Source organism: Anser cygnoides, chromosome Z, assembly GCF_040182565.1.
Source record: "Anser cygnoides isolate HZ-2024a breed goose chromosome Z, Taihu_goose_T2T_genome, whole genome shotgun sequence".
Lineage (NCBI taxonomy): Eukaryota > Metazoa > Chordata > Aves > Anseriformes > Anatidae > Anser > Anser cygnoides.
The window spans coordinates 74,156,306-74,171,563 of record NC_089912.1 but is presented as its reverse complement, the minus strand read 5'-3'; the positions used below and the strand labels follow the sequence as shown (position 1 = coordinate 74,171,563).

Sequence of the window (15,258 nt, the reverse complement as noted above, 5' to 3'; positions counted from 1 at the left end):
CAACTGAACAACATGATGATGTTCTCTTTATAATTCTCAGGAATTGTGGCTTCAATGCTAAGTACAAAGGTGATTCCTCTCCTTTGCGGCACTGGGCTGCTTTCGCAGGATTTCTGATTTCACCCTAATATAGATAACAGTATGGCCTTTCACATGTGGCCATATAATTGTACACAAAGAACCTTCACCCCATTGAAAACCTGGATATTGTGTGTGCTTCTAAAGTGAAATTCTTATTCACAGAGGAAAGCAGGATTGTAAGATGAAGTAAAACAGAAAAGTATATTGCACTAACAAAAATTATATGTAACCAATCCTCTGGCATTAAAAAAGAAATCTTTCATAAAATAATGATGACTTGTTGTTGCAGAATGAACAGGAAGCGTGGTTATAACTGAAATGTTATTGTCATCACTGTAAATGTGAATGCAGCAAGCCTAAGTAAATATTAGCCTTCCACCGGTTATTACAGGTCTTTTTCTGCTATCGGTCATGAACAAAACTGAGCATGTTAATAAAAAATTTCTAGAATAGCTGGAGTCAGTTATTCTAATTACAAATGAATAAAATAAAAAACCCTCATAGGATTGACTGGAAAAGGTTTTGTTGGATCAGAAAACTCACTGTTATCTTGCAAAATTGCATTAAAAATATTTCAAAAATGAAATTTAATAGCAGTATGCACTGATTAAATAAATGCAATTACTTTTGTTTTTCTATATATCTGAGGTTCCCTTTTCATATCATTAGTTTGTTTCCTTGCCAGCTGTGAACAGAAAAAAAGGCATTTCCGTAGTTCAAGTAGTGGTCATGATGTGATGGTACACTGAATTAAGAACATCTCATTAAATAGATGCTAGTAGCTGTCATAGTCTGATTTTGGTCTGTGTACAGCTCTTAACCTCATGTTTGTTTTGTATTTCTGGAAAATGCAAGGTGACAGGTATTAGCCATTCCTAAATGTATTTGAAAAGTGGTTGTCGTTGGCCTGCTTTTTGGGGAGGAGGGGGGAAAGGTGTAGGAAGAGAAGGCAGAACTGCAAACCTTTTGCATTATTTAATTGTAGCGTTTGCTAGTTAGTTTGAGGTAAAAGTTTGTAATCTTCATTTGTAAATGGGGACAACAAAGATAAATACTATAGATTCTGGAAGGAAAAACAAAACAAAACAAAATAAAACCCACAAAACAGAAGATATTCAGCATTCCCCCCTCCTTTCAGCCTCCCTGAAGGTTCAGCAGTAAGCAAATGGAAAGAATAACCAAACAAAATTGAGCACACATCTGATGCTTAAGCCCTCCTCCAGCACTTATGTACATAACCAGAAGTCACTCAAGCAGCTGCAGCACATTAGTTCCAATAGTTTAACAGGCAGCTTTATAGCTCCAACAAAGGCTGTGCTAAAGCAGTTTCTTCCTCCTGTGCTCACCCGCTATGATAGCTAATAAGTGATCTTTGGCAAGAGGACGGTGAGAGTGGTAATGTTTAATAGGTTTCTGTGGAGGAGTTAGCTTGCTTTTTTTCTTTGCAGATCATTATCTGTAGAGAGACGCTGAGGGCAGGCGTCACCATGTTGAGAGCAGAATAGGCTGAGCCGGAGCTCTGCACGATTCTTGAGAGCAGACGTAGAAAGGAAAGCTGTCAAACCGATATTAGGTTGTAGTAGACCTTACTAACAAGCTTATCTGGGAAACATGGCTCAGCAGACAAGTCCGGACACCTTGACTGTTCCTGAAGTGGATAATTCACACTGTCAAAATCCGTGGTTAAATGAAGATCTTGTGAAGACCCTGAGGGAAAACCTGTTGAAATACGAGAAGTCCAGGACATCTAGGAAATCTTCATCTGCTTCTCCCCGCTTGTCTCCAGTTATTTCTCCTCGAAACTCTCCCAGGCTTTTGCGCAGGATGCTTTTGAACAGCAACATACCAAAGCAGCGGCGTTTCACTGTGGCACATACCTGGTAAGCATTCAGCAGGTTGTCATGAGACATCAGGTTAACTTGTCTCCATAAAGCATTTCTCTCCTTGGTGTCAGGGTTTTTTTTTGCTTGCTTGACCTCAGCATGGTTCTGTCTGGTTGAAAGAGACAGTTAAATAGTTCTAATTTGTAAATCAAGTTAACTTGAGTTGATCTGAAGTTTAATACAATGAGTTAGATTCCAAATAAAAAGTAGGAAAACTTATATTTGCTTCCAAATCTACCTTATTTCTCTGATTTTTTTCTTCCCCTTCCCCCAGAAACAAAAATTGGAGTCTTAAGAAGGAAAAGTACTTCTCTGATTCTGTGCTGTTCAGGCTAGAGTTGTTGTTCTTCTTCTTATTGTTCTATTTTAATGTGCCACATACATTGGCAATAAATAAAATTTATTAATGAGCCCTTGCCCTTAAACACAAAAGCAGGATAGCATAAGTTTATCTCTTAACAGAATTCAAATTAAGAAGCACTTGATAAAGGAGAGTGGGAATAGATATTTTTATAAAATAGTACTTTATTAAACCAGGTGATAGAACGAACAAAGGAAAGACAGGAAGGAAATCCCTTGTGAAATGATTCACTAGCATTATTATTATTTTTTTTATGGTCAGTCATTTCTTAGCCACGTGTTTGAGATCAAATCTAAAAAAGAGATTCATTGTGTTGCATCCATCTGCTGTAAAACAGCAGCATAATTTCATTACTTTCTTTTTTTTTTTTTCAAATGATACATACCAGATTATTGTAACTCAATAATATATTCCTGCTTTACCAGTCCTGAGATCTTGATGTCTTCTATGTTTTTGTCCCCATGAGGTTTTCTACTCATTATTTTTCAAATAAAATGTAAAGAAAGTGGGGGTGTGAAATATATTTAAAGAAAGTAAATCATGCATTATAAGCAGTAAATGGATATATGCTATTCAAGCTTATTTTCATTTGCCTGAAATTAAATCTGCACCATAGGTATGTGATATGTATATATCTTTTATGTGCATTGCATTTTATATACACATGTACCTAAATCTTTACAGTGTACATATTTGCAGCTAAAAATGTATTTCTCCACTGTGTGTTAAAATATCATAGTAAGTACATTTAAGGGGAAAGTGATATAATATTGGGGTTAATAAATGATTCAAGAACAAATATATGCAGCATAATAAACAATAAACAGTAAAGGTTGCTGGAGAAGGATGTCTAGGGTAAGGTGTGTGGATGCGTAGGTAAGACAAAATGAACCAAAGGCAAGCAAGTTTAGTTTATGGTACATTAAAATGTAATAGCAAAAAAAGTTACTGTAACTGCCATTTTTCAGAGTGCTATTTACAGACCTGGTTTAGAGTAAGAAGATCTCCTCTGATAGTGTTACCCTTGAAAAGGAGGTGGGAGAAATGTGTGCCTTTTTACTTAAAGAATAATTGTTTTGAAACCAGTGTGCGTGATCAGAAATTGTGTGTGTCGCAGAGTAAACTGGATGAAGTTAGGAGACTTCATTTTCCCTTAACAATTATGCATAATCTACAACAATATTAAGGTTTTCTAACTGCTAGTCTTCATAAAACAGTCTATAAATGGGAACATGCAGGATGAAAAGCACATTTGGGCAGAACTGTTTTTTGTTGTAAGCTGAAAGTAAGTCTGTCAAAAGATTACTGAGGAAATTTATCATGTGTGATTGTGTTATGGACATTTCAAGAAGACAAAGGAAATGTATTAGAAAGGAACAGTGATGAACTGAACAAGCAGGTTCAGGCAATATGAAAGGGCAAAGTCTGGCATAGTATTAAAAAGTAGAATTTTGTTTAAATGCACTTTGTTTAGTGCACTGTTCACACAAACATTAAAAAAAATTAATATTGATCTTATTCAAGCCACCAATAAATGGAACACCATTCATGTCATATTCCTGACCTTCCTGTGCTTCCAAAATTACCACTTAGTTCAGAATGCTAGTTGTTTTTTTTTTTTTTTTTATGGTGTATATATGTGTGTATGTATACACACACAATTCCAAACATAAGAACTAAATTTGTAACACAAAAGACATAGTCGTGTTTTGCAATGATGTGAATGAAATACAGCCACAACAGGTCCAGTGCATGAGAACAACTCATTTAGCTGATACAGATACATAACTCCCTGATTTCTGGAATACGAAACGACATACAGATACAGGCAGTGGGTGGTAGGCTGATGAATTCTTCTAACAACCCAGTTCTTCATTCCTTTGATGAGGCCTGCAGCTCTCCTCCTGCAGTGGCTTGGGATGTAAAACTTTTGACACCAAAATGCATTTACTGTATTATGTGACTATTATCCTGTTAACATGAATAAAAGAGTTAATAATCTTAGTCATATGACAGGAATATTCAGTTTACATAAATTCAGACTGCAGAAATGGCTTGGTTATGAACTGCCAAAATGCCTTCATTTGTTGTTATGTGATGAAGTATTCAACCATAAGATGCAATGTTCACGAACATGTCCATTTAATACCGTGGCGTGATGGTGTATACATAAAAGAGGCGTGTAACTACTTGTCATAAAAAAAGTTGATATATGTATGACTTCATTATCTCTGTAAGAAGCTCTGTGGTTTACTTTTCCAGAAATGTTGAACTGTTGGTTCTGAAAACTGTATCTTGAGACACTTGCTAGGAGTGCTTAAGAAATTGATGAGGCTATTTATGTAAGTGTTCCCTCTGAAGCAGTTGTTTTCAGGAAGGCGTGACTTCATAGTTTTTCATTACTTTTTATTATTAAATTAATAGAAGGCCTCCATGTACTGCATTCAGAAAGGTGGTTATATAACTTGATTTTGCTTGTGAGAGTGTAATTCATCTGTGAATTCATCTGAGTTGAAAGTCTGGTAGCCTCAGACATTTTGAGTCCTCCTCTCCTTCCCATTCTTCTTTATTGTCACCTACCTGTAACTCTGAATGCATTTTAATAGTTGTCAGAGAAACTTCCCAATTACTAATTCTAGGTTGTCAGAGGGGAAAAATACTGCATTTAGAGCAAGTTGAAATAGAAGACTAAGTAGTAGAGTTACATGGGATCTTCATTTTTGATGGAGAAGTTTCTGAATAATTTACCATTTCAGAGAGTGTTACAGCTATGTAATTACGAGATTAAAACTAATTAACTCATTTTGAAATTCTAGAATCACAGAATGGCTCGGGTTGTAAGGGACCTTAAAGATCACCCAGTTTCAACCCCCTACCATGGGCAGGGACACCACCCACTAGACCAGGTTACCCAAAGCCCCATCCAGCCTACCTTGAACACCTCCAAGGATGGGGCATCCACAACTTCTCTGGGCAGCCTGTGCCAGTGCCTCACCACCCTCTGAGTTAAGAATTTGCTCCTAACATCTAACCTAAATCTCCCATGTCTTAGTTTAAATCCATTCCCCCTTGTCCTGTCATTATCTGATGGAGCTCTCCATCTTTTTTATAACCCACCTTCAAGTACTGAAAAGCTGCAGTGAGGTCATCCCGGAGCCTTCTCTTCTGTAGGCTGAACAGTCCCAGCTCTCTCAGCCTGTCTTCATAGGAGAGGTGCTCCAGCCCTCTGATCATCTTTGTGGCCCTCCTCAGGACCTGCTCTAACAGCCCCACATCCTTCTTGTGCTGGGGGCCTCAGACCTGGATGCAGCACTCCAGTGGGGCCTCACAAGGGCAGAAGAGAGGGGACAATCACCTCCCTCCCCTGCTGCCCACCCCTCTGTTGATGCAGCCCAGGATGCAGTTGGCCTGGACTACTGTCAGTCTACAGACAGTGGTAGTCCATAGGAAACACCTGGAAAGAATCAAGTGTTTCAAAGCTTTGTGACCAGGAATTCAAATATACTCCAGGCAAAATCAATTGAAGTTCCTCAGAAATCTGCATTATATTGAATTACTGTAAAAGCAGTCATAATGCTTTGAGGTATGCTTAGTGTAATGATGGGACAGCACATATTACAACAAGATACAACTCTTCTGGTGCGTGCTTGACAAGTTTGATTTCTGAATCGTCTCAGTTGGCTATTTCCATGCCTTTTCTAGCCACCTGCTGCCTGGTGCAGTTTGGCATGGGTGGTCATTAGGGTGGGATCATACAGACTGGGATCTGTGGGAGGGAGACTTGACTCTTCCCCAGCTGTGTGAACAATCAGTGTATGTGACACTTCCAAAGGTCTGTGGAAGGATGTTTAGATACTTTAAATCATACGGATTTAGCAACTCGTGGGAAGTCAGCTTTCCTTTATTTTCCATGAAAAATTCCTTTCTGTAGGAAAGGAAGGAGAAGCAAGAAGTATAAATATTTGGAGCAGGCTAGTAACGTCAGTGCAACATAGCAACTAAATTATATCTAATTAATTGAAAGTATGAAGTCATGACATGCATGTGCTTGATTTTTTTATTTTTGGCATTTTATTATCTGTTGCCTTAATCTTTCTGTGTGAACACAAAATGTTCAAATGGTAGTATTTTTTTTTTTCTCTGATGTGTGTAGTTTTGGACAGAATATTTGCTCCCCTTGGGATTTATTTTTGTGTGTGTATTCAAATAAAGCAAGTAGTGATAAATGACATTCTTTTTATTACATAAAGTGGGTTTGGTTTTCGTGGTTTCTTTGTTAGTCTTCCCCTTTGATATCTCTGTCCCTTCTCTAGCTCTTCTGAGGCTTACCTTTTGATGGTTGTTTTTTTTCTTTTTATTTTGTTAGATTTTTTTTTTATAAATGCACACCCAAACCTAAACATTTAATATGCTTATTGATTGTAAAAATGCAACTATGTGCCCCTTTATAGGTAGTACTTTCATCTGAATTCAGACAGCCTTTGTCCCCACCCATAGTAAATATTTTTACATTGACTTTGGCACTCACATATGACAACAATAGATGCCTTAGAAATAGTTTAGATAGATATGGGTAGGGTGTGCCATTTTAAGTTTCAGGAATGTGTAGCTGGCATAAGGGTATTGATAAACTTAGGTCTTTTGTTTATTTTTATTTCATAACATCTTTTCATTCACTTTTAGCGGTAATTACAAAGTACAATAAAACCTCAAAGTGTTAGTTACAAACATGTTTCTGTTCTGCAGTCTACATAACCTGATGTGGTTCTGTGTCTGGATGCAATGTATTTATGCTGGAACTGTACTAAACTGTAGTTTCAGTTTGGAATAACTTCAGTGTAGTCTTTTTCTTGCTACATCTTCTTCTAATTTTCAAGGTGTATTTTCTTCAAAGGCTTTTAATGCATGTCTATGATTTTCTTTCCTTCACTACTCAGTGATTCTCAGGCAAATGAAGTAAATTGGTGTATGAAAAGTATTGGAAAAACAAGAGCAATCAAAGTAGGATAGGATGATAACTGCCAAGAACACTAGGGAAGGATAGTGTAATGTATACATACATGGGGAAGGATGTGTATAAAATACTCAGCAGTGTATACTCTATACTAACAGCTGAAACACTCAAGGGAATTTTGCAGAGTAGTTCAAACTTCAGTGGATTTTTTTTTTCGGTGGTTTTTTTTGAAGGCTATTTCAGACTAGCTAGACTGTAGCATATTTTTCCTGATTTAATGAGATGCATGTACTCCTGAGATTAAAGCAGTGATAAAAAGCAGAGATAAAGCAGTGTTTAATCAGATTATGGTTGCAACAAAATGTAATAAATAATAACATCCTTTTGGAACTATTAAAATAAAGTCTGAGGATTAAGAAGAGAAGATACTATGAACAAGGTGAAGATGAGTTTCTCATTTGCAAGTGACCTTAACCTTATCTATTTCTGTTGAATTCAGAAAACAAATTAGTCTTTTTTTTTGTGTTTGTCTCAAATATCCGTTTTTCTTGAGTTTCTTCTATTGATTCTTTTTCTCACTTAAGTTTTATTCATGCTTTCTAGATCAACTGACCAAATAGAGTTTTAATCAAGGCAACAACTGACATATTAGTGAACTCTCCTCCACTGTTTTCCAGACTTTTTAGATTGAACTACTGCTTTTTCTGGATGGTATGCAGTGAAGATCCCATGCTAGTGTAAATAAAGGATGCATGAATTATTCCCAGGAAATAACTTATTGATGGTATTGTCACAGAGACATATTGCAAATATGTACGATAACCCTATATATCCTCATGTACAACCAAATATGTTGTCTTTTCTTGAAATTCTGTTGGGTACGAAGGGCCGTGCTTCTGTGTATGCTTGTATATAAATACACAACAGGCTTGCAAATACACTTTTTGTATTTGATGGAATCTGGGAACACATATACTTGGGTTGATAGGGCAGAGGTGAGGAATGAGGTAGGGGAACATGATGCTGTCCAGTAGCTACAGAATGGCTTGCAATAAGCTGAGGATGTTGCACAGTGGTTTTAACTACTGAGAGGAATTTATTTTTTCTACCAAGCAGGAATGATACTGTTTCCACAGCTCAAAGCTGAGGAGAAACAGATAAAGATAAGGATACAATCCATTTCTCCATAAAGGAAGAAGAAAAGGCATCATCCCAAATGGGAGTCATGTTAGAGTAGAACTCTGGATGGTATCGTAAAAGAGACCCAAGAACCACTTCAGAAAGGCCAATAAATTGTCTAGGTAGATTAGCTAGTACAAGATTTTTCTTCTATAGCAGCACCCATTGCATCTCTGTTTCTAAAATAATACCCATCTCAACTGTTTGAGCCTTTCTGAATGATGGATGACCTGGTAGATCTTTTATTTCTTGAAACATTTTAAAAGCTGAAGTGCTTCGCCTAGACCATGGCATGGTCTGATCTGTTTTTTAATGTCATGTTTGTATTGGACAGAATTTAACATAAATTCTAAATAAATTAACACAGATAGAACTGAGTTCCTGTAGTTCTGCTTTCATTTTTCTCATTTTTCATTTTTTTTTTCTTTTTTACCTCAAATGCAAAGAACTGCTTTGCAAGAGTGTTTTTGCATCCACAAATTTCATTATATCTTATATTATATTGAAAGCTATTGGGTGTGACTGCAAAGGTTTTAACTCTGGTACCCGTCCAACATGACAAATTCTCCAACTTCCTTATTGTTTTTATGAATTTTACAAAAAGTTATTGTACCTTTTATAGAACCATTTTATTAGCTTACAGTATAACATCTTAGAAAGCCTACTATGCTCAAGCAGTCTCCCATGTTGCTTCTTGTTGGATCACTCTGCATTTTGCAAACTTGCTATCTTCACTTTCATTTTGCATGTGTATTTTACTGTTTTCTTTGTGGCTTGGTAAAACAGGTTATTTGTTCTTTCCCCAGTCCTTTCAATCCTGTCTGTTCTGCAGTTTGAAGCATCTTTAGTGCTTTTATTCAAGCTGAAATTGAATATTCAAGCCTTTTCCTCAGTTTTGAATCTGAACTTCACTGTACCTTGGCCTTATATTAAGTATTTAACAGATATTCTGTAGTTACTTGTATGTAACCTCCACATTTCAAATGTGTCATAAAAGTTTAAGAAATTTGTTTTCCTTTTTGGTTTCTTGTTACAATTCATATCTCTAGTATATGACTTTCTTCCAGGAATACATATTCTTAAAATTTCTTTAGCACAGTCTAACAACTACCCATCTTTTCTTTTCACACATTCTTGAATAGCTTCAGCTTCTTCAGGATTTGTAGGTTTTGCTCCGTTTTTAACTCTAATGAATTTTCTTCTTTTTCTCATGAATGAACTTTTTGGTTATTTATTCTATACTTGTTTCATCTGGTACCAAGAACATTTTTTATTATTGTCATTGATGGTTGAGGAGGACACTGAGCATAACATTTGTAAGAGTTCATTTTGACATAGGAAAGTTAACATACAACTAAGAAAGCAGAGTGGGAGAGGTGTTTCAGCATCTCAGTCTGCCAAGGTACTAGTCCCATGAGGAGCAACTGTTGACTGGAACAAGGAAGTTTTTTTCTGTCAATGGGCAAAGTACTGACAGACTTCTTATTTATGCAGATGTGCAGTGAATTGTTTGTTAGCAGAAGGCTTCTTTCTATCCTGATCTGGGGAAAACGGCCAATCCTAGAACTGCCTGTAGCTGGAGAAAGTTACTGGTACTTGGACTGTTTCTGCAGTGGTGTGGTCTCTCAGTTGTGGTGGGATGCGCTGCCAGATGTGTCCTTTCACTCATGCTCAACTAATATTTTGTTCTTGTGACAAAATAATATTGGTAACATTGACATCTCCCCTCACTGCAAAATTTTAGGTAATAATCTTGTAAATCTCTACTATTTTATACTATGTATATCAGTATGTTTAATAAATGTATAGTGTGTTGAGTTTCCATTTTCTATACCCTCAAAGTTCAGCAAGTCATCTTTTTTACTTTCTCCTTCATCAGAGATGGCATGACACTACAGGTACGGTTCCTCTCTGTTCGTTGTTTGCTCCCCTCCTAGAAAACATTTCACATCTACCCATTAATTTCAACATCATACCTTTGCAAAGTCTTTTCATTCAGTTCTTTAACAAAAATATGTACAGAGTTAATACATATCTTTTCTGTGTTATTCAGTGTATCAAATTTATCAGTACTCAGTAAATATTCTTATTATGGCAGATAGAGCTAATCAGTTACAATTTCACTGTGACAGGTGCTCCACAAGTAAGTTCCTTACTAAGAACATGACGTTGATTTATTGTAGACTGCACATTTATGGAAGATAGAGTATTTAAGTAAGCTTTGGAATACTTTTAAGTTGTCTTAATGTTTAACAATATATGATGTACAATTATGTATATTTGCTTTGTGGGCCAGACTAGCTGGCATATCCAATAACTTTGATAGTATTCTTTAAGACACAAATTTATCTCTCTTTATCTTCCTTATTAAATAAGTTAAAGGAAAAGTAGACATTCCTGATGTGCGTTTTAATATAATAATTATCCAGTTATATTCAAATAAATAAGTCATCTAGCCATTACCATATGTGCATTCTTGTGCACATGTAGTTTGGGGATGGGTTGGTTCACAAAATCAAAAAAGCTAGCTATTGTATTCCCAGTCTTGCCAGAATCTTGCTCTGCAGCTGTAAGAACCTTTATTGTCTGCTATGTTTTCATAGGTACAGTCACAATTAATTCTAGAAAGGTGTTAATTTACAATCATAGCATGTAGGACATTGCATAATCAAAAGAAAGAATAAAATGACTTGTGTAAATGCATGCTGTCGTAGGAAATAGATTAGACCACATAATTAAATGTGGAAATCCAGCAAGATCACAGAAAATATTAATTAAAAAGCCTAAGAACTAACTTCACAATGAGCTCTTCCCGCCCCCCCCCCCAAAAAAAAAAAATTACTACGGAAGAAATGTTTGAAACTTTTTAGTGTTAGTCCAAAAAGTATCACTCATTTCAGAGGACAGCAATGTATGTGAGAGAGAGCAAAGTTAGATGCTCCAGCTACAAAATGATTATTTGAGAACAATTATGTACTTAAGTATTACTTCTTATGACAGTCACAGGCTGGAAACTTTACATGTGGTTCTCTTGGGAGTTGCGTATATTCAGTGACTGTATGAGGCTTATGTATCAGAGAATTAGTTACAACCGTAGTCACACAACAGTTCGTAATATTTGGTGGCTTTACTGTAGGAGCAGCTGTGATAACACCAAGCCTTTGGCCTTCCATCAACAATGACTTGCCAAGAGCAACAATATTAAAGCATGTGGTGATTTGCATAAGTAAAATCAATGAATATCAGAGAAGTTAAATCCCACGTTATGATAAGTGTTAGCAATTTAAAAAGCAACACTAAGGCCAAAGCATTCTGAGTTCAAGACTGACTGCATCTTTCAATGTGTAAAAAACATCTCAACAAAAAAGGCATCGTGGCTGTATTATGTTGACCTTCATTCCATGTTGGAAAGTCAATGGATCATCAGTGGTTCTTCCAGAGCCTCCATCGCAGTACATGGAAGTAAGAAAGAAAGGGTAAAATGTCAGATTTTGCTGGTAATAATCTTGTATTTTCACCAGAATTTGTCAGAAAAATGGTATAGCTTTTTCTATGACCGGTGCAAGAATCTCTTAAACCAGCTTGGAAACTGAGAGCCTCTAAAAGAATGTGCTTCCTAAAAATACAATTTCACCATGTTCCTATCGTACATCTTTTTTTTTTTTTTTGTTAAGATTGTTTTTGGATGAGTCATTTAAGACTTTCAGAACTCTCTGCTCTATTCAGAGGCTACATTACAATGCCAAACTTATCTCAGTGCTGATGAATATAAAGGATATATACTTTATGAACCTTCAGGAATGTGTCACTGAAAATAATTTTTTTAGTCAATTATTTTGCGAACTGTCAGTTTAAGCTCAGTGTCCTGTGAATCCTTAAAAATTGTAAATTAAACTGACCTACCTGAATAGACAGCATTGAAGAGGGTTTCACAACTCCTCCACTTACTGGAGCATCTCTTGCAAATAACATTGATATGCTGATCAGGGGTAGCTCCTTTTCTGTTTGATGACTATTTTAGTTGGAGGGTAGCTGGAGCTCAGCTCAGTATGTGGAGGAAAGTATCTTTAATTCTGTACGTATTCTCAGAGCTATCTAGCTCTCTGGAATACATTTAATTTCAAATACACTTCTAGACTTATCTTGCACAAAACAGGAAAAATGTTTTTTGTCTTGTGACTTCACTACAACCTGCTATTTTGCATGTTCCAAGTAAAAAGATTATTTCCAATCTAGAATAAATGACATAAATGTGTTTAAAAGCCTTATAAAATGTCACTGATTATTTAAATATGAAATATATATTAATATGCAATGAAACATCATTGTTAAAATATAGAGAGAAGGTGAGGGCAGTTAAAGACATAAAGTGATTTTAGCTGTAGAACTTGCTTGATAACATTTTTTTAGAAATATGCTTGGGTTATGAGCTGGACTGTTCAATAGTTGCTGGTTCCATCCATGCCCTTTTGGTAATAAAAGATTATCCTTTAGTTGTCTTATACAGAAAATAAACAAAGACTTTGAAATGGAACTCACCCTGTATTATAGAGGTGATCCTCTCTTTTATCAACAAATTGGGTTGTACATTGTAGCTTATTTAGAAACTTTTACTTAGAAAATTTCTCTGAGGTAGGCTTCATGAACTTTCCAATAAAAACTAAGGCTCTTTTAGAACTGTGGTGTATATTCTGCAACCCATACATGAAGTGGAAGAAATAAAATACTTCAACAGAAGGATGACATAGTTACTAATGAATAATTTACTTTTTCTTTCATACAGTGTTCATTTGTTATATGAAATGAATTTAATTCTCTTAAGGATGTTTAGACCTTGAATTAGGCTTAGTTCATTATATAGATTCTGGGAAGGTAAGTGTAACTTTGATATAATTAATTTCATCCACACAAGAATTTCAGAGTGAAACCACCCAATTTACTGTGAAGATGACAGTACTTTTGCAAAGGAGAAGTCTGCTTAAATACATTACATTTTGCAGAAAATAAGGTAAAGTCTTCATAAGAAGCAATACTCTCAGGGAACTTGGGATGGAAGCCTGGAAGTAGCAGGTTAGCTGGTTTTGGACCAGTTGAGTGCAGGTGAACAGTTACAGGGGTGAGGTTAAGGCACAAACCATACTCAGCTGTTAATAATGTATGTTATTTGAACTAGGGGGGAAGTCTGGAGTGAAAGATGTGCCATAATTTTCTTTTAATAAGAACACTTTGTGTTTTGTTTTGTTTTGTGGGGTTAAGCCTGAATTTGACAACCATGTCAGACATACGGTTCATCCAATAAATTTGTAGCTTCAAATGCATATTTTCAGAGCCTGTTATTTTTCATACTATCTTCTATTTGCATGAGAATTCATGTGAGTTTACCTTGTTGTATACATTCAGAGTACTTTAAGTTATGAAGCCCTAACACTTTCTCCAAGCCTAAATATTTTTACTAATCCAGTGCTTGTCACAAGCTTAGTGGATAATCCTATTAACATTTTTTCACATTATTTTTCTTCTGGCATTTGTTCTTTATTTCAGCCTAAAAGAGTTAGTGTGAATATGGTACTTACATAGTTGTTTCAGATCTTGTGTCTTCTGGATTATTAGGAGCTATTTAGTTCCTAGTTTTGCTCTGGCTCCTTGATTTAAGCAGGTTTTGGCTAGTAGACCAGCCACCACCTAAATGAGATTTCATTTGAGTTGAACTCTGCATTCAACCACCTGAAGGTGCATAAGGATACATTAACTTTATATTCATATATATGTGTGTGATCTTACAGCAAGTGATGTGAAGTTGATAACGTTTCTGGCACAGAAAATGCCATTAGACTTCAGATTTTATTTACTGAAATGGTAAGACAAATAAAATTCTGCCAACAAACATTACTTGTTGAAATTAGGAAAATGTTATTTCTGAAAATGGTTTTTAATGCTATAGCTTTCTCAGTGCTGGTAGGGTTGCCACACACCACTCAAGGAGGAAGCTAAGACCTTAGTGCTCTCTCCAGCTCCCTGAAAGGAAGGTGTGGGGAGCTGGGGGTCAGCCTCTTCTTGCAAATAACTAGCAATAGGACAAGAGGGAAAGGCCTCAGGTTGTGCCAGCGGAGGTTCAGGTTGGAAATGAGGAGACATTTCTTCTCAGAACGAGCAATCAGGCATTGGAATGGGTTGCCCAGGGAGGTGATGGAGACACTGTCCCTGGGGGTGTTTAAGGCAAGGTTGGACCTGGTGCTTAGGGACATGGTTTAGTGGGTGACATTGGTGGTAGGGTGACGGTTGGACCAGATGATCTTGAAGGTTTTTTCCAACCCTTATGATTCTATGTTAAGTAAATCAGACTGATGTTGCCAACACAGATCTCAATGATGGCCAATTATGGTAAAGATGGACACAAGAAAATATGTGTTTACCAGGCTAGGAGGTAAGGATTTTTCCAACTCCAAAGTTCACCAGAAATGTAAATATTGTTTTCTTAAATGTAGATTACATTTCATTATGCTTTAAACAACTCCAAGAGCATGAACAATTACTTTTCCATTTGCATGGTGACATGAGGGTGAAATGAACCCATATGGACTAAAATGATAAATTGGGAATGAAAGGGAGGGACAAAATTTAAAATGAAAAATCAAAGGGAGGGAGAGAAAAAGAACAAGTAAATGATTTACATGTTGAAGTGTAATTAAACAAAACTGGTTTGTTGGTGATGTTGAAGTGAATTTTATCCTGAGACTACTTCCAGATACATTAAAATTACTCTGATATATTGTTGTACAGCTTTCACAGTATCACAGTAT

General features: G+C 36.1%; 1 protein-coding gene across 3 annotated transcripts in view; it reads left to right on the top strand.

Annotated features, from left to right (window-relative positions):
• Positions 1–15,258, top strand: part of PDE4D (phosphodiesterase 4D) — a 562,124-nt gene that overhangs the window by 170,750 nt on the left and 376,116 nt on the right. The window contains exon 1 of one of the 3 annotated variants that reach the window (XM_066989074.1): positions 1,390–1,961. The exons of the other annotated variants lie outside the window; for them this stretch is intronic. Within the exon in view, the coding sequence (XP_066845175.1) occupies positions 1,693–1,961 (269 nt within the window). The 5' untranslated portion in view covers positions 1,390–1,692. Of the gene's footprint in view, positions 1–1,389; positions 1,962–15,258 lie in introns of those variants that run through there. 3 annotated transcript variants of the gene reach the window in all.